The sequence below is a fragment of the Cuculus canorus genome, chromosome 2 (assembly GCF_017976375.1).
Source record: "Cuculus canorus isolate bCucCan1 chromosome 2, bCucCan1.pri, whole genome shotgun sequence".
Lineage (NCBI taxonomy): Eukaryota > Metazoa > Chordata > Aves > Cuculiformes > Cuculidae > Cuculus > Cuculus canorus.
This window is the reverse complement of record NC_071402.1, coordinates 1,468,480-1,490,309: the sequence shown is the minus strand read 5'-3', so window position 1 is coordinate 1,490,309 and position 21,830 is coordinate 1,468,480. Positions and strand designations below refer to the sequence as shown.

Here is a 21,830-nt window from a genome sequence, read left to right as displayed (position 1 = left end):
CAGATCCTGATCCTTGTCCCATCCCAGTCCCACCAGATCCTGATCCCAGTCCCATCCCAGTCCCACCAGATCCTGATCCTTCTCCCATCCCAGTCCCACCAGATCCCGATTCCAGTCCCGGCTCCACCAGATCCTGAGCCTCGGACCAGCCCAGTCCCATCCCAGTCCCACCAGATCCCGATCCTTGTCCCATCCCAACCTCACCAGGTCCTGATCCCAGTCCCCGTTCCACCAGATCCCGATCCTTCTCCCATCCCACTCCCACCAGATTCTGATCCCAGTCCCATCCCAGTCTCACCAGATCCCAATCTCAATCCCAGTCCCACCAGATCCCGATCCCAGTCCCGGCTCCACCAGATCCTGAGCCTCGGACCAGCCCAGTCCCATCCCAGTCCCACCAGATCCTGATCTCAGTCCCATCCGAGTCTCACCAGATCCCAACCTCAATCCCAGTCCCACCAGATCCCGATACTCGGCCCATCCCAGTCCCACCCCAGTCCCATCAGATCCTGATCCCAGTCCCATCCCAGTCCCATCCCAGTCCCACCAGATCCTGAGCCTTGTCCCATCCCAGCTCCAGAAGATCCCGATCCCAGTCCCTGTTCCACCACATTCTGATCCCAGTCCCATCCCAACCTCACCGGATCCCAATCCTTGTCCTATCCCAGTCCCACCAGATCCCGATCCTTGTCCTATCCCACCTCCAGAAAAGCCTGATCCTTATCCTGATCCTTATCCCATCCCAGTCCCACCTGATCCCAATCCTTGTCCCATCCCAGTCCCACCAGATCCCAATCCTTGTCCCATCCCAGTCCCACCAGATCCCAAGCCTCGGACCATCCCAGTCCCACCAGATCCCAATCTCAATCCCAGTCCCACCAGATCCTTAGTGTTGGTCCATCCCAGTCCCATCCCAGTCTCACCAGATCCCAATCCCAATCGCAGTCCCACCAGATCCTGATCCCAGTCCCACCAGACCCCGATTCTTGTCCTATCCCAGCTCCAGAAGAGCCTGATCCTTATCCCATCCCAGTCCCACCAGATCCTGATCCTTATCCCATCCCAGTCCCACCAGATCCTGATCCTTATCCCATCCCAGTCCCACCAGATCCTGATCCTGATCCCAGTCCCAGTGCCACCAGATCCCGATCCCAGTCTCGGCTCCACCAGATCCTGAGCCTTGTCTCATCCCAGCTCCAGAAGATCCCCATCCCAGTCCCCGTTCCACCAGATCCTGATCTTTGTCCCATCCCTGTCCCATCCCAGTCCCACCAGATCCCGATCCCAGTCCCAGCTCCACCAGATCCTGAGTCTTGGCCCATTCCAGTCCCACCAGATCCCGATCCCTGTCCCGTTCCCACCCCAGCAGATCCCAATCCTTGTCCCATCCCAGCTCCAGCAGATCCCAATCCCTGTCCCAGCAGACCTCGATCTCAGCACTATCAGATCCTGATCCCTGTGCCATCTCTTCACATCCCAATCCCATCCCATCCTACCTCATCTCCATCCCACGCCATCCTAATCTCCATCCCATCTCCACCCCCATCCCCATCTCCGTTCTCTTCTCCCATCTCCACCTCATCCCATCTCCATCTCAATCTCCACCTCCATCCCCATCCCCATGATCTCCATCCTCATCACCTCCATCCCCATCATCTCCATCCCCATCCCCTCCATCCCCATCATCTCCATCCCCTTCACCTCCACCTCCATCATCCCCATCATCTCCATCCCCTTCATCTCCATCCCCTTCACCTCCATCTCCATCAGCTCCATCCCCATCAGCTCCATCTCCATCCCCATCTCCACCTCCATCTCCACCTCCATCTCAGCTCCATTCTCATCCCCATCATCTCCATCCCCATCATCTCCATCCCCTTCATCTCCATCCCCTTCATCTCCACCCCCTTCACCTCCATCTCCATCATCTCCATCCCCTTCACCTCCATCTCCATCATCTCCATCCCCATCCCCTCCATCTCCATCATCTCCATCCCCTTCACCTCCATCTCCATCATCTCCATCCCCATCCCCTCCATCCCCATCATCTCCACCCCCTTCACCTCCACCTCCATCATCCCCTTCACCTCCCTCCCCTTCACCTCCACCTCCATCCCCTTCACCTCCACCTCCATCATCTCCATCCCCATCATCTCCATCCCCATCCCCTCCATCCCCATCATCTCCATCCCCTTCACCTCCACCTCCATCATCCCCATCATCTCCATCCCCTTCATCTCCATCCCCTTCACCTCCATCCCCATCACCTCCATCTCCATCAGCTCCATCCCCATCAGCTCCATCCCCCATCCCCATCAGCTCCATCCCCATCCCCATCTCCATCCCCATCTCCACCTCCATCTCAGCTCCATTCTCATCCCCATCATCTCCATCCCCACCATCTCCATCCCCACCGTCTCCATCCCCTTCACCTCCATCCCCTTCACCTCCATCCCCATCATCTCCATCTCCATCCCCTCCATCCCCATCATCTCCATCCCCATCATCTCCATCCCCATGATCTCCATCCCCATGATCTCCATCCCCATCATCTCCATCCTCATCATCTCCATCCCCTTCACCTCCATCCCCATCATCTCCATCCCCTTCACCTCCACCTCCATCATCCCCATCCTCTCCATCCCCATCCCCTCCATCCCCATCATCTCCATCCCCTTCACCTCCATCCCCTTCACCTCCATCCCCTTCACCCCCATCCCCATCATCTCCATCCCCATCATCTCCATCCCCATCATCTCCATCCCCTTCACCTCCATCCCCATCATCTCCATCCCCATCATCTCCATCCCCATCATCTCCATCCCCATCATCTCCATCCCCATCCCCTCCATCCCCATCATCTCCATCCCCTTCACCTCCACCTCCATCATCCCCATCATCTCCATCCCCTTCATCTCCATCCCCTTCACCTCCATCTCCATCAGCTCCATCTCCATCCCCATCTCCACCTCCATCTCCACCTCCATCTCAGCTCCATTCTCATCCCCATCATCTCCATCCCCATCATCCCCATCCCCATCATCTCCATCCCCACCATCTCCATCCCCTTCACCTCCATCCCCTTCACCTCCACCTCCATCATTCCCATCATCTCCATCCCCTTCATCTCCATCCCCTTCACCTCCATCTCCATCAGCTCCATCCCCATCAGCTCCATCCCCATCCCCATCTCCATCCCCATCTCCACCTCCATCTCAGCTCCATTCTCATCCCCACCATCTCCATCCCCATCACCTCCATCCCCATCACCTCCATCCCCATCACCTCCATCCCCTTCACCTCCACCATCACCTCCATCTCCTTCACCTCCATCCGCATCATCTCCATCCTCATTATCTCCATCCCCTTCACCTCCATCTCCATCTCCACCTCCATCCCCATCTCCATCCCCATTTCCACCTCCATATCAGCTCCATTCCCATCCCCATGATCTCCACCTCCATCACCTCCACCTCCATCACCTCCACCTCCATCACCTCCACCTCCACCATCTCCATTATCTCCATCCCCATCATCTCCATCTCCATCATCTCCATCCCCATCATCTCCATCCCCTTCACCTCCATCCCCTTCACCTCCATCCCCTTCACCTCCACCTCCACCATCCCCATCCTCTCCATCCCCATCCTCTCCATCCCCACCACCTCCATTCCCATCATCTCCATCCTCATCACCTCCATCCCCATCATCTCTATCTCCATCAGCTCCATCCCCACCATCTCCATCCCCACCATCTCCATCCCCATCATCTCTATCTCCTTCATCTCCATCCCCATCATCTCCATCCCCTTCACCTCCATCTCCTTCACCTCCATCCGCATCATCTCCATCCTCATTATCTCCATCCCCTTCACCTCCATCTCCATCTCCACCTCCATCCCCATCTCCATCCCCATTTCCACCTCCATATCAGCTCCATTCCCATCCCCATGATCTCCACCTCCATCACCTCCACCTCCATCACCTCCACCTCCATCACCTCCACCTCCACCATCTCCATTATCTCCATCCCCATCATCTCCATCCCCTTCATCTCCATCCCCTTCACCTCCATCCCCTTCACCTCCATCCCCTTCACCTCCACCTCCACCATCCCCATCCTCTCCATTCCCATCCTCTCCATCCCCACCATCTCCATTCCCATCATCTCCATCCCCACCACCTCCATTCCCATCATCTCCATCCTCATCACCTCCATCCCCATCATCTCCATCCCCATCATCTCCATCCCCACCATCTCCATCCCCATCATCTCCATCCCCACCATCTCCATCCCCATCATCTCCATCCCCATCATCTCCGTCATCTCCATCTCCATCCCCATCATCTCCATCCCCACCAACTCCATCATCTCCATCCTCATCATCTCCATCCCCATCATCTCCACCTCCATCATCTCCACCTCCATCACCTCCACCTCCATCACCTCCATCCCCATCACCTCCATCATCTCCACCTCCATCCCCCCCATGCCCCCTCCCCCCGCCCATTCCGTACCGCGGAAGGTTCCGGCGAGGGCGAGGAGGAGCCCCACTCCGTGGTTGTTGGTGGCTCCGTCGGCGCAGGAGGCGCTCAGGACCAGCGCTTCGGTGCTGGCGGCGCGCGGCGCCCGCAGGATCCCATACACGTTGGTGCCCTTCACCAACTGACCACGCGCCGCGTTACACCCCTTACACCCCCTTACACCCCTTTGACCCACTCACACCCCCCTTTACCCCCTTATACCCCCTTTTACCCCCTTTTATCCCCTTACACCCCCTTTACACCCTTACACCCCTTTTACCCTCTTACACCCCTTTTACCCCTTTACACTCCCTTTTACCCCCTTACACCACCTTTTACCCCCTCACACCCATTTTTACCCCCTTTATCCCCTCACACCCCTTTTACCCCATTACACCCATTTTCACCCCCTTACACCCTCTTTACCCGCTTACACCTCCTTTTACCCCCTTATACCCCCTTTTACCCCCTTACACCCCTCTTACCCCCTCAGACCCCTTTTACCCCTTTTTACCCCCTTACACCCATTTTACCCCCTCACACCCCCTTTACCCCCTTACACCCCCTTTTATCCCCTTACACCCCCTTTGACCCCCTTAAACCCACTTTATCCCCTTACACCCCTTTTACCCCCTTAAATTCCCTTTTATCCCCTTACACCCCTTTTAACCCTTTTACCCCCTTACACCCCCTTTTACCCCCTTACACCCATTTTAACCCTTTTACCCCCTTATACCCATTTTTACCCTCTTTAACCCCCCTTTACCCCCTTACACCCCCATTTTACCCTTTATCCCCTTACACCCCCTTACACCCTCTTTACCCCCTTACACCCCCTTTACCCCCTCACATCCCCTTTTACCCCCTTACACCCATTTTACCCCCTTATACCCATTTTACCCCCTTACACCCCTTTTTACCCCCCAGACCCCTTTTACCCCCTTTCACCCCCTCACACCCCCTTTTATCCCCTTACACCCCCTTTACCATCTTACACCCCCTTACACCCCTTTTACCCCCTCACACTCCTTTTTACCCCCTTACACCCCCATTTTACCCCCTTTACCCCTTACACGCCTTTTACACCTTTACACCCCTTTCAACCCTTTTTACCCCTTTACACCCCTTTAACCCCCTTATACCCATTTTTACCCCTCGCACCCCCTTTTACCCCCTTTGCACCCCCATTTCTCCCCCCTTTGCACCCCCTTTTACCCCCTTTGCACCCCCTTTTACCCCCTTTCCACCCCCATTTCTCCCCCCTTTGCACCCCCTTTTACCCCCTTTCTACCCCCATTTCTCCCCCCTTTGCACCCCCTTTTACCCCCTTTGCACCCCCATTTCTCCCTCCTTTCCACCCCCTTTTACCCCCTTTGCACCTCCATTTCTCCCCCTTTGCACCCCCTTTTACTCCCCTTTGCACCCCCATTTCTCCCCCCTTTGCACCCCTTTTTACTCCCCTTTGCACCCCCATTTCTCCCCCCTTTGCACCCCCTTTTACCCCCTTTGCACCCCCATTTCTCCCCTCTTTGCACCCCCTTTTACCCCTTTGCACCCCCATTACTCCCCCTTTGCACCCCCATTTCTCCCCCCTTTGCACCCCCTTTTAACCCCCATTTCTCCCCCCTTTGCACCCCTTTTTCCCTCCCTGCACCCCAATTTCACCCCCTTTGCACCCCCACTTTTACCCTCTCCCCCCCCCCATTCCCCCTCCCATTTGCACCCCAAGAAATGAGGGGGTGGAGGACTGGAAGGTTTTGAGGGGGCTGATGGATTTTGGGGTGCTGATGGATTTTGGGGTGAACTGGAAGGATTTGGGGGTGTTGTTGGGTTTTGGGGTGATCCAAAAGGTCTTGGGGAGGGCTGAGAGATTTTGGGGTGCTGTTGGGTTTTGAAGGTGCTGATGGCTTTTGGGGTTTCGGTGGGTTTTGGGGTGCTCCGTCAGGGTTTTGGGGGGCTGTTTTTTGGGGTGCTGGCTGGTTTTGGGGTGCTCTGTCAGGTTTTGGGGTGCTGGTGGCTTTTGGGGTGCTCTGTCAGGGTTTGGGGTGAGCTGCAAGACCTCCTGGTCTTGCTTTTGGAGTGCCGTTTTTTGGGGTGCTCTTGAGTTTTGCGGTGCTCTGTCAGGTTTTGGGGTGCTGGTGCGTTTTGGGGTGCTTTGACAGGTTTCGGGGTGCACTGGAAGGGTTTTGGGGTGAACTGGAAGACCTCATGGGACCTAAAAGGTCTTGGGTTGCAGTTGGGTTTTGGGGTGAACTGGAAGCTGTTAGAGTGCCATTTTTTGGGGTGCTGGTGGGTTTCGGGTTGCTCTGTCAGGTTTTGGGGTGCTGATGGGTTTTGGGGTGCTCTGTCAGGTTTTGGGGTGAACTGGAAGACCTCATGGGACCTAAAAGGTCTTGGGTTGCAGTTGGGTTTTGGGGTGAACTGAAAGCTTTTAAGGTGCCGTTTTTTCGGGTGCTGGTGGGATTCGGGGTGCTCTGTCAGGTTTTGGGGTGCTATTGGGTTTTGGGGTGCTCTGACAGGTTTTGGGGTGCTCTGTGAGGTTTTGGGGTGAACTGGAAGACCTCATGGGACCTAAAAGGTCTTGGGTTGCAGTTGGGTTTTGGGGTGAAATGGAAGCTTTTAAGGTGCCATTTTTTGGGGTGCTCTTGGGTTTCACGGTGCTCTGTCAGGTCTTGGGGTGCTGTTGGGTTTTGGGGTGCTCTGACAGGTTTTGGGGTGCTCTGTCAGGCTTTGGGGTGAACTGGAAGACCTCATGGGACCTAAAAGGTCTTGGGGTGCTGTTGGGTTTTGAAGGTTCTGACGGCTTTTGGGGTTCCGGTGGCTTTTGGGATTCTCTCTCTGGGTTTTGGGGGGCTGTTTTTTGGGGTGCTGGTGGGTTTTGGGGTGCTCTGTCAGGTTTTGGGGTGCTGGTGGGTTTTGGGGTGATCTGGGGTGAACTGGAAGACCTCATGGGACCTAAAAGGTCTTGGGGTGCAGTTGGGTTTTGGGGTGAACTGGAAGCTTTTAAGGTGCTATTTTTTGGGGTGCTGGTGGGTTTCAGGGTGCTCTTGGGTTTCGGGGTGCTCTGTCAGGTTTTGGGGTGCTCTGTGAGGTTTCGGGGTGAACTGGAAGACCTTGTGAGACCTAAAAGTTCTTGGGGTGCAGTTGGGTTTTGGGGTGAACTGGAAGCTTTTGAGGTGCCATTTTTTGGGGTGCTCTTGGGTTTTGGGGTGCTCTGTCAGGTTTTGGGGTGCTGATGGGTTTTGGGGTGCTCTGCCAGGTTTCGGGGTGCACTGGAAGCCCTCATGGGACCTAAAAGGTCTTGGGGTGCTGTTGGGTTTTGAAGGTGCTGATGGCTTTTGGGGTTCCAGTGGCTTTTGGGGTGCTCTCACAGGGTTTTGGGGGGCTGTTTTTTGGGGTGCTGGTGGGTTTCGGGGTGCTCTGTCAGGTTTTGGGGTGCTGATGGGTTTTGGGGTGCTCTGTCAGGTTTTGGGGTGAACTGGAAGACCTCATGGGAGCTAAAAGGTCTTGGGTTGCAGTTGGGTTTTGGGGTGAACTGGAAGCTTTTGGAGTGCCGTTTTTTGGGGTGCTCTTGAGTTTTGGGGTGCTCTGCCAAGTTTTGGGGGGCTGGTGGGTTTTGGGGTGCTCTGCCAGTTTTTGGGGTGCTCTGTCAGGGTTTCGGGGTGAACTGGAAGACCTCATGGGACCTAAAAGGTCTTGGGGTGCTGTTGGGTTTTGAAGGTACTGACGGCTTTTGGGGTTCCGGTGGCTTTTGGGGTGCTCTGTCAGGGTTTTGGGGGGCTGTTTTTTGGGGTGCTGGTGGGTTTCGGGGTGCTCTGACAGGTTTTGGGGTGCTGTTGGATTTTGGGGTGATCTGGGGTGAACTGGAAGACCTTATGGGACCTAAAAGGTCTTGGGGTGCTGTTGGGTTTTGGGGTGAACTGGAAGCTTTTGAGGTGCCATTTTTTGGGGTGCTCTTGGGTTTCGGGGTGCTCTGTCAGGGTTTTGAGGTTCTGTTGGGTTTTGGGGTGCTCTGTGAGGTTTCGGGGTGCACTGGAAGGGTTTTGGGGTGAACTGGAAGACCTCATGGGAGCTAAAAGGTCTTGGGGTGCAGTTGGGTTTTGAAGGTACTGATGGCTTTTGGGGTTCCGGTGGCTTTTGGGGTTCTCTCAGGGTTTTGGGGGGCTGTTTTTTGGGGTGCTGGTGGGTTTCGGGGTGCTCTGACTGGTTTTGGGGTGCCGTTGGATTTTGGGGTGATCTGGGGTGAACTGGAAGACCTCATGGGACCTAAAAGGTCTTGGGTTGCAGTTGGGTTTTGGGGTGAACTGAAAGCTTTTAGAGTGCCGTTTTTTGGGGTGCTCTTGGGTTTTGGGGTGCTCTGCCAGGTTTTGGGGGGCTGATGGGTTTCGGGGTGCTCTGTGAGGTTTCGGGGTGCACTGGAAGGGGTTTGGGGTGAACTGGAAGCCCTCATGGGACCTAAAAGCTCTTGGGGTGCAGTTGGGTTTTGAAGGTACTGACGGCTTTTGGGGTTCCGGTGGCTTTTGGGGTCCTCTCTCCGGGTTTTGAGGGGCTGTTTTTTGGGGTGCTGTTGGGTTTTGGGGTGCGGGTACCCACATATCGCTCACGAGCCTCATCCGGGAAGGGCAGCGTACAGGTGAACGTCTGTTGGTGGACCTCCAAACCCAAACTCCACATGGTCTTCTCCAACCAAGCCACCGGCAGAGCCCTAACGGCACAGGGAAAGGCGATGACGGCCCCCCCAAAATAATCCATCCCATAAAGCGAACCCCAATTTTGACCGTTCTCACCCCGTTTTCTTCTTGTGGGCGGCGAAATCGCGGGCGAAGGCGATGGCGCGGGCGCCGCCGCTGAAGGTCTCCTCCACCATGGTGGAACCCATGGCGTTCTCCGAGATGTGGGTGCGCGGCGCCGCCGGCGGCAGCGCCAGGAACCAGGCGAGACCCAGGGCGTAGCTGAGAGCGCTGGGGGAACCCCAAAAAAAAACCCCCCAACGCCTGAACCCCCAAATCCAACCGGAAACCCCCCAAAAAATCCACCCCGAAATGTCAAAAATCCACCTCGAAATGCCAAAAATCCACCAATAATCCCCAAAAATCCACCACTGATGGGCAAAAATCCATCGCAAAACCCCCAAATCCACCCCTGAACCCCAAAAATCCACCCCTGAACCCCAAAAATCCACCCCGAAACGCCAAAAATCCACCAATAATCCCAAAAAATCCACCCTGAAACCCCAAAATCCACCAATAATCCCCCAAAATTTACTCTTAAACCCAAAAAATCGACCCTAAAACCCCAAAAATCCACCCCTGAACCCCAAAAATCCACCCCTAAACCCCCAAATCCAATGCCTGAAACCCAAAATCCAACCTCTGAATCCAAAAAATCCAACCCGAAACCCCAAAAAATCCACCCCGAAATGCCAAAAATCCCCCAATAATCCCCTAAAATCCACAAATTTTCCCAAAAAATCCACGCCTGAACCCCAAAAATCCACCCCGAAAGCACCAAATCCACCCCTGAACCCCCAAAATCCACTCTGAAACCCAAAAATCCATTCCAAAACCCCCAAAATCCAACGTCTGAACCCCAAAAATCCACCCCGAAAGCACCAAAAATCCACCCCGAAACGCCAAAAATCCACCAATAATCCCCAAAAATCCACCAATTATCGGCAAAAATCCACCCCGAAAGCACCAAATCCACATCTGAACCCCAAAAATCCACCCCGAACCCCAAAAATCCACCCCTGAACCCCAAAAATCCACCAATAATCGCCAAAAATTCACCCCTAAACACCAAAAATCCACCCCGAAAGCACCAAATCCACATCTGAACCCCCAAAATCCACCCCTAAACCCCCAAAAAATCCAGCCCGAAACCCCCAAATCCACCCCTGAACCCCAAAAATCCACCCCAAAACCCCAAAAATCCACCCCTGAGCCCCAAATCCACCCCTGAACCCCAAAAATCCACCCCTAAACCCAAAAATCCATCCCAAAACCCCAAAAATCTACCCCTGAACCCCAAAATCCAACCCAAAACCCAAAAAGATTCACCCCGAAACGCCAAAAATCCACCAACAATCCCCAAAAATCCACCACTAATGGTCAAAAATCCATTGCAAAACCCCCAAATCCACCCCTGAACCCCAAAAATCCACCCCTGAACCCCAAAAATCCACCAATAATCCCCCAAATCCACCCCTAAACCCCCAAATCCAATGCCTGAAACCCAAAATCCAACCTCTGAATCCAAAAAATCCAACCCGAAACCCCAAAAAATCCACCCCGAAATGCCAAAAATCCCCCAATAATCCCCTAAAATCCACAAATTATCCCAAAAAATCCATCGCAAAACCTCCAAATCCACCCCTGAACCCCAATAATCCACCCCTGAACCCAAAAATCCACACCTGAACACCAAAAATCCACCAATAATCGCCCCATAGCACCCCCAAATCCACGCCTGAACGTCCCAAATCGCCCCATAGCGCCCCCAAATCCACCCCTGAACCCCCAAAATCCACCACCTGAACCCCAAAATCCAACCCCTGAATCCAAAAAAATCCAACCTGAAACCCAAAAAAATCCACCCTGAAACGCCAAAAATCCACCAATAATCCCCTAAAATCCACCAATTATCCCAAAAAATCCACCCCTGAACCCCAAAAATCCACCCTGAAAGCCCCAAATCCACTCCTGAACCCAAAAAATCCACTCCTAAACCCCCCAAAATCCAGGCCAAAAATCCCAAATCCACCCCTGAACCCCACAAATCCACTCCAAAACCCCCAAAAATCCAGCCCGAAACCCCCAAATCCACCCCTGAACCCCACAAATCCACCCCTGAACCCCCACAAATCCACCCCGAACCCCCCAAATCCACCCCTGAACCCCACAAATGCACCCCTGAACCCCAAAAATCCAGCCCGAAACCCCCAAATCCACCCCTGAACCCCAAAAATCCACTCCTAAACCCCCAAAAATCCACCCTAAAAGCCCCAAATCCACCCCTGAACCCCAAAATCCAACCCGAAACCCAAAAATCCAGCCCAAAACCCCAAAAATCCAACGCCTGAACCCCAAAATCCAACCTGAAACCCAAAAAGATCCACCCCGAAACGCCAAAAATCCACCAATAATCCCCAAAAATCCACCACTGACCATCAAAAATCCATCACAAAAGCCCCAAATCCACCCCTGAACCCCAAAAATCCACACCTGAACCTCAAAAATCCACCCCTGAACCCCAAAAATCCACACCTGAACCCCAAAAATCCACCCCGAAAAGCCAAAAATCCACCAATAATCCCAAAAAATCCACCCCGAAACGTCAAAAATCCAACAATAATCCCCAAAATCCGCCACTGATCGTCAAAAATCCATCCCAAAACGCCCAAATCCACCCCTGAACCCCAAAAATCCACCCCTGAACCCCAAAAATCCAGCCCTGATCCCCAAAAATCCACCAATTATTGGCAAAAATTCACCCCTAAACACAAAAATCCACCCCGAAAGCAACAAATCCACATCTGAACCCCAAAAATCCACCCCTGAACCCCACAAATCCACCCCAAACCCCTGAAATCCACCACCTGAACCCCAAAAATCCAACAATAATCCCCAAAAATCCACCCCTGAACCCCAAAAATCCAACAATAAAAATCCACCACTGATCCCAAAAAATCCACCCGAAACCCCCAAATCCACCCCTGGACCCCCCAAAATCCACCCCTGAACCCCAAATATCCACCCCTGAATCAAAAAAATCCACCCCCAAAACCCACAAATCCACCCCTGAACCCCAAAAATCCACCCTGAAACCCCCAAAAATCCACCCTGAAAGCCCCAAATCCACCCCTGAACCCCAAAAATCCACCCTGAAACCCCCAAAAATCCACCCCTGAACCCCAAAAATCCACCCTGAAACCCCCCAAAATCCACCCTGAAAGCCCCAAATCCACCCCTGAACCCCTAAAATCCACCCCTGAACCCCTAAAATCCACCCTGAAAGCCCCAAATCCACCCCTGAACCCCTAAAATCCACCCCTGAACCCCAAAAATCCACCCTGAAAGCCCCAAATCCACCCCTGAACCCCAAAAATCCACACCTAAACACAAAAAATCAACCAATACCCAAAAATCCACCCCTGAGCCCCAAAAATCCACCCTGAAACTCCAAAATCCACCAATAATCCCCCAAAATTTACTCTTAAACCCAAAAAATCGACCCTAAAACCCTAAAAATCCACCCCTGAACCCCAAAAATCCACCTTGAAAGCCCCAAATCCACCCCTGAACTCAAAAAATCCACCCCGAAACCCCCAAAAATCCACGCCTAAACGTCAAAAATCCACCAATAATCCCCAAAAATCCACCACTGATCGTCAAAAATCCATCGCAAAACCCCCAAATCCACCCCTGAACCCCAAAAATCCACCCCTTAACCCCAAAAATCCAGCCCTGAACCCAAAAAATCCACCAATAATCCCCAAAAATCCACCCCGAAATGTAAAAAATCCAACAATAATCCCCAAAATCCACCACTGATCATCAAAAATCCATCGCAAAACGCCCAAATCCACCCCTGAACCCCAAAAATCCACCCCTGAACCCTAAAAATCCACCAATAATCCCCAAAAATCCACCAATAATCCCCAAAAATCCACCAATTATTGGCAAAAATTCACCCCTAAACACCAAAAATCCACCCTGAAAGCACCAAATCCACATCTGAACCCCAAAAATCCACCCCTGAGCCCCAAAAATCCAACAATAATCCCCAAAAAAACACCACTGAACCCCAAAAATCCAACAATAAAAATCCACCACTGATCCCAAAAAATCCACCCGAAACCCCAAAATCCACCCCTGAACCCCAAATATCCACCCCTGAATCAAAAAAATCCACCCCCAAAACCCACAAATCCACCCCTGAACCCCAAAAATCCACCCTGAAACCCCCAAATCCACCCCTGAACCCCAAAAATCCACCCTGAAACCCCCAAAAATCCACCCTGAAAGCCCCAAATCCACCCCTGAACCCCAAAATCCAACCCGAAACCCAAAAAGATCCACCCCGAAACGCCAAAAATCCAACAATAATCCCCAAAAATCCACGACTGATCGTCAAAAATCCATCGCAAAACCCCCAAATCCACTCCTGAACCCCAAAAATCCACCCCTGAACCCCAAAAATCCACCAATAATCCCCAAAAATCCACCCCTAAACGCCAAAAATCCACCAATAATCCCCAAAAATCCACCACTAATCGTCAAAAATCCATCTCAAAACCCCCAAATCCACCCCTGAACCCCAAAAATCCACCCCGAAACGCCAAAAATCCACCAATAATCCCAAAAAATCCACCCCGAAACGTCAAAAATCCAACAATAATCCCCAAAATCCACCACTGATCATCAAAAATCCATCGCAAAATGCCCAAATCCACTCCTGAACCCCAAAAATCCACCCCTGAACCCCAAAAATCCACCAACAATCGCCAAAAATCCACCAATTATGGCCAAAAAATCCACCCCGAAACGTCAAAAATCCAACAATAATCCCCAAAAATCCACCACTGATCGTCAAAAATCCATCGCAAAAGCACCAAATCCACCCCTGAACCCCAAAAATCCACACCTGAACCCCAAAAATCCACCCCTGAACCCCAAAAATCCACCAATAATCCCCAAAAATCCACGCCGAAACGTCAAACCACCAATAATCCCCAAAAATCCACCCCGAAACGTCAAAAATCCAACAATAATCCCCAAAATCCGCCACTGATCGTCAAAAATCCATCCCAAAACGCCCAAATCCACCCCTGAACCCCAAAAATCCACCCCTGAACCCCAAAAATCCACCCCTGATCCCCAAAAATCCACCAATTATTGGCAAAAATTCACCCCTAAACACAAAAATCCACCCCGAAAGCACCAAATCCACATCTGAACCCCAAAAATCCACCCCTGAACCCCAAAAATCCACCCCAAACCCCTGAAATCCACCACCTGAACCCCAAAAATCCAACAATAATCCCCAAAAATCCACCCCTGAACCCCAAAAATCCAACAATAATCCCCAAAAATCCACCTCTGAACCCCAAAAATCCAACAATAAAAATCCACCACTGATCCCAAAAAATCCACCCGAAACCCCCAAATCCACCCCTGGACCCCCCAAAATCCACCCCTGAACCCCAAATATCCACCCCTGAATCAAAAAAATCCACCCCCAAAACCCACAAATCCACCCCTGAACCCCAAAAATCCACCCTGAAACCCCCAAAAATCCACCCTGAAAGCCCCAAATCCACCTCTGAACCCCAAAATCCACCCTGAAAGCCCCAAATCCACCCCTGAACCCCAAAAATCCACCCTGAAACCCCCAAAAATCCACCCTGAAAGCCCCAAATCCACCCCTGAACCCCAAAAATCCACCCCTGAACCCCAAAAATCCACACCTAAACTCCAAAAATCAACCAATACCCAAAAATCCACCCCTGAGCCCCAAAAATCCACCCGAGCCCCAAAAATCCACCCTGAAACCCCAAAATCCACCAATAATCCCCCAAAATTTACTCTTAAACCCAAAAAATCGACCCTAAAACCCCAAAAATCCACCCCTGAACCCCCAAAATCCACCTTGAAAGCCCCAAATCCACCCCGAACTCAAAAAATCCAACCCGAAACCCCCAAAAATCCACGCCTAAACGTCAAAAATCCATCAATAATCCCCAAAAATCCACGACTGATCGTCAAAAATCCATCGCAAAACCCCCAAATCCACCCCTGAACCCCAAAAATCCAACCCTGAACCCCAAAAATCCACCAATAATCCCAAAAAATCCACCCCAAAACATCAAAAATCCAGCAATAATCCCCAAAATCCACCACTGATCACCAAAAATCCATCGCAAAACGCCCAAATCCACCCCTGAACCCCAAAAATCCACCCCTGAACCCCAAAAACCCAGCCCTGAACCCCAAAAATCCACCCCTAAACGTCAAAAATCCAAAAATAATCCCCAAAATCCACCACTGATCATCAAAAATCCATCCCAAAACCCCCAAATCCACCCCTCAACCCCAAAAATCCACCCCTGAACCCCAAAAATCCACCCCTAAACCCATAAATCCATCCCAAAACCCCAAAAATCCAACGTCTGAGCCCCAAAAAGATCCACCCCGAAATGCCAAAAATCCACCAATAATCCCCTAAAATCCACCAATTATCCCAAAAAATCCACCCCTGAACCCCACAAATCCACCCCGAAAGCACCAAATCCACCCCTGAACCCCAAAAATCCACCCTGAAAGCCCCAAATCCACTCCTGAACCCAAAAAATCCACTCCTAAACCCCCAAAAATCCAGCCCAAACCCCCCAAATCCACCCCTGAACCCCAAAAATCCACCCCTGAACCCCACAAATCCACTCCAAAACCCCCAAAAATCCAGCCCAAACCCCCCAAATCCACCCCTGAACCCCACAAATGCACCCCTGAACCCCAAAAATCCAGCCCGAAACCCCCAAATCCACCCCTGAACCCCAAAAATCCACTCCTAAACCCCCCAAAATCCACCCCGAAAGCCCCAAATCCATCCCTGAACCCCAAAAAATCCACCCCTAAACGCCCAAAATCCACCAATAATACCCAAAAATCCACCCGAGCCCCAAAAAACCACCCCTGAACCCCAAAAATCCACAAATAATCCCCAAAAATCCACCCTGAAACCCCCAAATCCACCAATAATCCCCCAAAATTTACTCTTAAACCCAAAAAATCAACCCTAAAACCCCCAAATCCACCCCTGAACCCCCAAAATCCACCTTGAAAGCCCCAAATCCACCCCTGAACCCCCAAATTCCACCTTGAAAGCCCCAAATCCACCCCTGAACCCAAAAAATCCAACCCGAAACCCCCAAATCCACCCCTGAACCCCAAAAATCCACCCCTGAACCCCAAAAATCCACCAATAATCCCCAAAAATCCACGAATTATCCCCAAAAATCCACAAATTATCCCCAAAAATTCACCCCTAAACACCAAAAATCCACCCCGAAAGCATCAAACCCACACCTGAACCCCAAAAATCCACCCCTGAACCCCAAAAATTCACACCTAAACACCAAAAATCCACCCCGAAAGCACCAAACCCACAAAAATCCAGCCCGAAACCCCCAAATCCACCTCTGAACCCCCAAATCCTCCCCTAGCACCCCAAAACCCACCCCGGAGCCCCCAAATCCCCCCATAGCACCCCAAAATCCACCTGTAAGCCCCCAAAATCCACCTATAGCACCCCAAAATCCACCCCTGAACTTCCCAAAACGCCCAATAACATCCCAAAATCCACCCCTGAACCCCCAAAATCCCCCCATAGAGCCCCCAAATCCACCCCCTGGCACCCCAAAATTCCCCCATAGCACCCCAAAATCCACCCCTGAACCCCAAAATAGCCCCATAGTGCCCCAAAATCCACCCCTGAACCCCCAAATCACCCCATAGCACCATAATATCACCTCCTGGCACCCCAAAAATCCCCCCATAACACCCCAATATCCACCCCTGAACCCACAAAATCGCCCCATAGAGCCCCAAAATCCACCCCTGAAGCCCCAAATCCCCCCACAGGACCCCAAAATCCACCCCTGAACCCTCAAAATCCCCCCATAGAGCCCCCAAATCCACCCCTGGCACCCCAAAATCCCCCCATAGCACCCCAAAATCCACCCCTGAACCCCCAAATCACCCCATAGCACCATAATATCACCTCCTGGCACCCCAAAAATCCCCCCATAACACCCCAATATCCACCCCTGAACCCACAAAATCGCCCCATAGAGCCCCAAAATCCACCCCTGGACCCCCAAATCACCCCATAGCGCCCCAAAATCCACCCCTGAACCCCCAAATCCCCCCAAATCCCCCCACAGCGCCCCAAAATCCACCCCTGAACCCCAAAATCACCCCATAGCACCCCAAAAATCCACCCCTGAACCCCCAAATCCCACCATAGCGCCCCAAAACCCACCCCTGAACCCCAAAATCATCCCACAACACTGTAATATCACCCCCTGGCGCCCCAAAAATCCCCCCATAGCACCCCAATATCCACCCCTGAACCCCCAAATCCCACCATAGCGCCCCAATATCCACCCCTGAACCCCAAAATCATCCCATAACACCGTAATATCACCCCCGGCACCCCAAAAATCCCCCCATAGCACCCCAATATCCACCTCTGAACCCCCAAAATCCCCCCATAGCGCCCCAAAATCCACCCCTGAACCCCCAAATCCCCCCATAGCGCCCCAAAATCCACCCCTGAACCCCCAAATCCCCCCATAGCGCCCCAAAACCCACTCCTGAACCCCAAAATCATCCCATAACACCGTAATATCACCCCCTGGCACCCCAAAAATCCCCCCATAGTGCCCCAAAATCCACCCCTGAACCCCCAAATCCCCCCACAGCGCCCCAAAATCCACCCCTGAACCCCCAAATCCCCCCATAGCACCCCAAAAATCCACCTCTGAACCCCCAAATTGCCCCATAGCGCCCCAAAATCCACCCCTGAACCCCCAAATCCCCCCACAGCGCCCCAAAGTCCCCCCAATTCTCACCAGAGGGGGTTGTTGAGGCGCAGGACGAGGCGGGCGAGCGCCCGCCGGCACTGGGGGTCCGACAGCAGCCCCATAGCTGGGGGGCAGCGCTATGGGGCGGCGCTATGGGGCAGCCCCACAGCCTCAGCTCCGCCCCACACATCGCCCCACAGCTCCCCAATTCCCTCTGCCCCACACATCGCCCCACAGCCCCACTGCTGCCCCACACATCGCCCCACAGCCCCCCAATTCCCTCCGCCCCACACATCGCCCCACAGCCCCACTGCTGCCCCACACATCGCCCCACAGCCCCCCAATTCCCTCTGCCCCACACGTCGCCCCACAGCCCCCCAATTCCCTCCGCCCCACACATTGCCCCACAGCCCCCCAATTCCCTCCGCCCCACACATCGCCCCACAGCCCCACTGCTGCCCCACACATCGCCCCACAGCCCCCCAATTCCCTCTGCCCCACACATCGCCCCACAGCCCCACTGCTGCCCCACACATCGCCCCACAGCCCCCCAATTCCCTCCGCCCCACACATCGCCCCACAGCCCCACTGCTGCCCCACACATCGCCCCACAGCCCCCCAATTCCCTCTGCCCCACACATCGCCCCACAGCCCCCCAATTCCCTCCGCCCCACACGTCGCCCCACAGCCCCCCAGTTCCCCCCATTCCTTCCAGTTCCCCCCCATTCCCAGACTCCTCCAGTTGCTCCCAGTCCCCCCAGTTTCCCCAGTTCCCCACCAGTTCCCCTCTTTCCTCCCAGTTTCCCCAGTTCCCCCCTTCATCCCAGTTTCCCCAGTTCCTCCCTTCATCCCAGTTTCCCCAGTTACCTCCCAGTTCCCCCCCAGTCCCCCCTTCTCCCCCAGTTCCCCCCCAGTCCCCCCTTCTCCCCCAGTTCCCCCATTCCCCCCTTCTTCCCAGTTCCCCTCCTTCCTCCCAGTTTCCCCAGTTCCCTCCCGGTCCCTCCCAGTTCCCCCCCAGTTCCCCCCATTCCCCTCCAGTTCCCCCAGTTCCCTCCCAGTCCCTCCCAGTTCCCCCCATTCCCCCCCAGTTCCCCCCATTCCCCACTTCCACCCAGTTTCCCCAGTTCCCTCCAGTCTCTCCCAGTTCCCTCCCAGTCCCTCCCATTCCCCCCCAGTTCCCCCCATTCCCCTCCAGTTCCCCACCAGTTCCCCCCAGTTCCACCCATTCCCCCTCAGTCCCTCCCAGTTCCCCCCATTCCCCCCCATTCCCCTCCAGTCCCTCCCAGTTCCCCCCATTCCCCTCCAGTCCCTCCCAGTTGCCCCCATTCCCCTCCAGTTCCCCCCATTCCCCTCCAGTCCCTCCCAGTCCCCCCCAGTTCCCCCCATTCCCTCCCAGTTCCCTCCCAGTTCCCTCCCAGTTCCCCCCATTCCCTTCCAGTCCCTCCCAGGTCCCTCCCAGTTCCCCCCATTCCCCTCCACTCCCTCCCAGTTCCCCCCATTCCCCTCCAGTCCCTCCCAGTCCCTCCCAGTTCCCCCCCAGTTTCCCCCCCATTCCCCTCCACTCCCTCCCAGTTCCCCCCCAGTTCCCCCCATTCCCCTCCAGTCCCTCCCAGTTCCCCCCATTCCCCCCCAGTTCCCCCCATTCCCCTCCAGTCCCTCCCAGTTCCCTCCCATTCCCCCCCAGTTCCCCCCATTCCCCTCCAGTCCCTCCCAGTCCCCCCCAGTCCCCCCCATTCCCCTCCCATTCCCCCCCAGTTCCCCCCATTCCCCTCCAGTTCCCCCCATTCCCCTCCACTCCCTCCCAGTTCCCTCCCATTCCCCCCCAGTTCCCCCCATTCCCCTCCAGTCCCTCCCAGTTCCCTCCCATTCCCCCCCAGTCCCCCCCATTCACCTCCCATTCCCCCCCAGTTCCCCCCATTCCCCTCCAGTCCCTCCCAGTTCCCTCCCAGTTCCCCCCATTCCCCTCCAGTCCCTCCCAGTTCCCCCCCAGTTTCCCCCCCATTCCCCTCCACTCCCTCCCAGTTCCCCCCCAGTTCCCCCCATTCCCCTCCAGTCCCTCCCAGTTCCCCCCATTCCCCCCCAGTTCCCCCCATTCCCCTCCAGTCCCTCCCAGTTCCCCCCATTCCCCCCATTCCCCTCCAGTCCCCTCCCAGTTCCCCCCATTCCCCTCCACCCCCTCCCAGTTCCCTCCCAGTCCCTCCCAGTTCCCCCCATTCCCCTCCAGTCCCTCCCAGTCCCTCCCAGTTCCCTCCCAGTTCCCCCCATTCCCCTCCAGTTCCCCCCATTTCCCTCCCAGTTCCTCCCATTCCCTTCCAGTTCCTCCCCTTCCTCCCAGTTTCCCTCCTTCCCCCCAGTCCCCTATTCCTCCCAGTCCCCCCCAGTTCCTCCCAGTTCCTCCCATTCCCCCCCAGTTCCCCCCATTCCCCTCCACTCCCTCCCAGTCCCTCCCAGTTCCCCCCATTCCCATCCAGTTCCCCCCATTCCCCTCCAGTTCCTCCCATTCCCCTCCAGTTCCTCCCCTTCCTCCCAGTTTCCCTCCTTCCCCCCAGTCCCCTATTCCTCCCAGTCCCCCCCAGTTCCTCCCAGTTCCTCCCAGTCTCCCCCATTCCCCCCCAGTTCCTCCCAGTTCCCCCCATTCATCCCCAGTTCTCCCCCCCCGCACCTCTCAGGGTCCCTCCAGGCCGCTCAATCGCTGGCGGATCGGGGCGGGGCCGCAGCGCGGGGCGGGAACAGATCGCGAGGTCGAACCCAGAAACATCGATCGGTATCACTCTATTTCCCCCCCAAATAAAAGGGGGTGAAAGGGGGGGGGCAAAAAGGGGTAAAAAAGAGGGGTGCAAAGGGTTAAGGATGGGGTGCAAAGAGGGGTAATGGGGCACAAAAGAGGGGGTGCAATGGGGCACAAAAGAGGGGTGCAAAGGGTTAAGGATGGGGTGCGAAGAGGGGTAATGGGGCACAAAAGAGGGGGTGCAATGGGGCACAAAAGAGGGGTGCAAAGGGTTCAGGATGGGGTGCAAAGGGGGTAATGGGGCTGAAAAGAGGGGGTGCAATGGGGCACAAAAGAGGGGTGCAAAGGGTTAAGGATGGGGTGCAAAGAGGGGTAATGGGGCACAAAAGAGGGGGTGCAATGGGGCACAAAAGAGGGGTGCAAAGGGTTAAGGATGGGGTGCAAAGGGGGTAATGGGGCTGAAAAGAGGGGGTGCAATGGGGCACAAAAGAGGGGTGCAAAGGGTTAAGGATGGGGTGCAAAGAGGGGTAATGGGGCTGAAAAGAGGGGGTGCAATGGGGCACAAAAGAGGGGTGCAAAGGGTTAAGGATGGGGTGCAAAGGGGGGTAATGGGGCACAAAAGAGGGGGTGCAATGGGGCACAAAAGAGGGGTGCAAAGGGTTAAAGATGGGGTGCAAAGGGGGGTAATGGGGCACAAAAGGGGGGGTGCAGTGGGGCACAAAAGAGGGGTGCAAAGGGTTAAGGATGGGGTGCAAAGGGGGTAATGGGGCTAAAAAGAGGGGGTGCAATGGGGCACAAAAGAGGGGTGCAAAGGGTTAAATATGGGGTGCAAAGAGGGGTAATGGGGCACAAAAGAGGGGGTGCAATGGGGCACAAAAGAGGGGTGCAAAGGGTTAAGGATGGGGTGAAAAGGGGGTAATGGGGCTAAAAAGAGGGGGTGCAATGGGGCACAAAAGAGGGGTGCAAAGGGTTAAGGATGGGGTGCAAAGGGGG

General features: G+C 54.4%; 1 protein-coding gene across 3 annotated transcripts in view; it reads right to left on the bottom strand.

Moving 5' to 3' along the window:
- The window catches only part of GPAA1 (glycosylphosphatidylinositol anchor attachment 1), a 43,284-nt gene extending 22,450 nt beyond the window's left edge, over positions 1 to 20,834 (bottom strand). The window contains exons 1-5 of one of the 3 annotated variants that reach the window (XM_054057750.1): positions 20,772 to 20,834; positions 18,158 to 18,233; positions 9,312 to 9,485; positions 9,118 to 9,229; positions 4,519 to 4,666 (exon numbers count right to left, since the gene is read on the bottom strand). In XM_054057750.1, coding sequence (XP_053913725.1) covers positions 4,519 to 4,666; positions 9,118 to 9,229; positions 9,312 to 9,485; positions 18,158 to 18,231 — 508 coding nt within the window. In that variant the 5' untranslated portion in view covers positions 18,232 to 18,233; positions 20,772 to 20,834. Of the gene's footprint in view, positions 1 to 4,518; positions 4,667 to 9,117; positions 9,230 to 9,311; positions 9,486 to 18,157; positions 18,260 to 20,771 lie in introns of all 3 variants that reach the window. The other 2 variants (XM_054057749.1, XM_054057748.1) reach the window with 2 other exon arrangements.
- Positions 20,835 to 21,830: the final 996 nt, after the last annotated feature.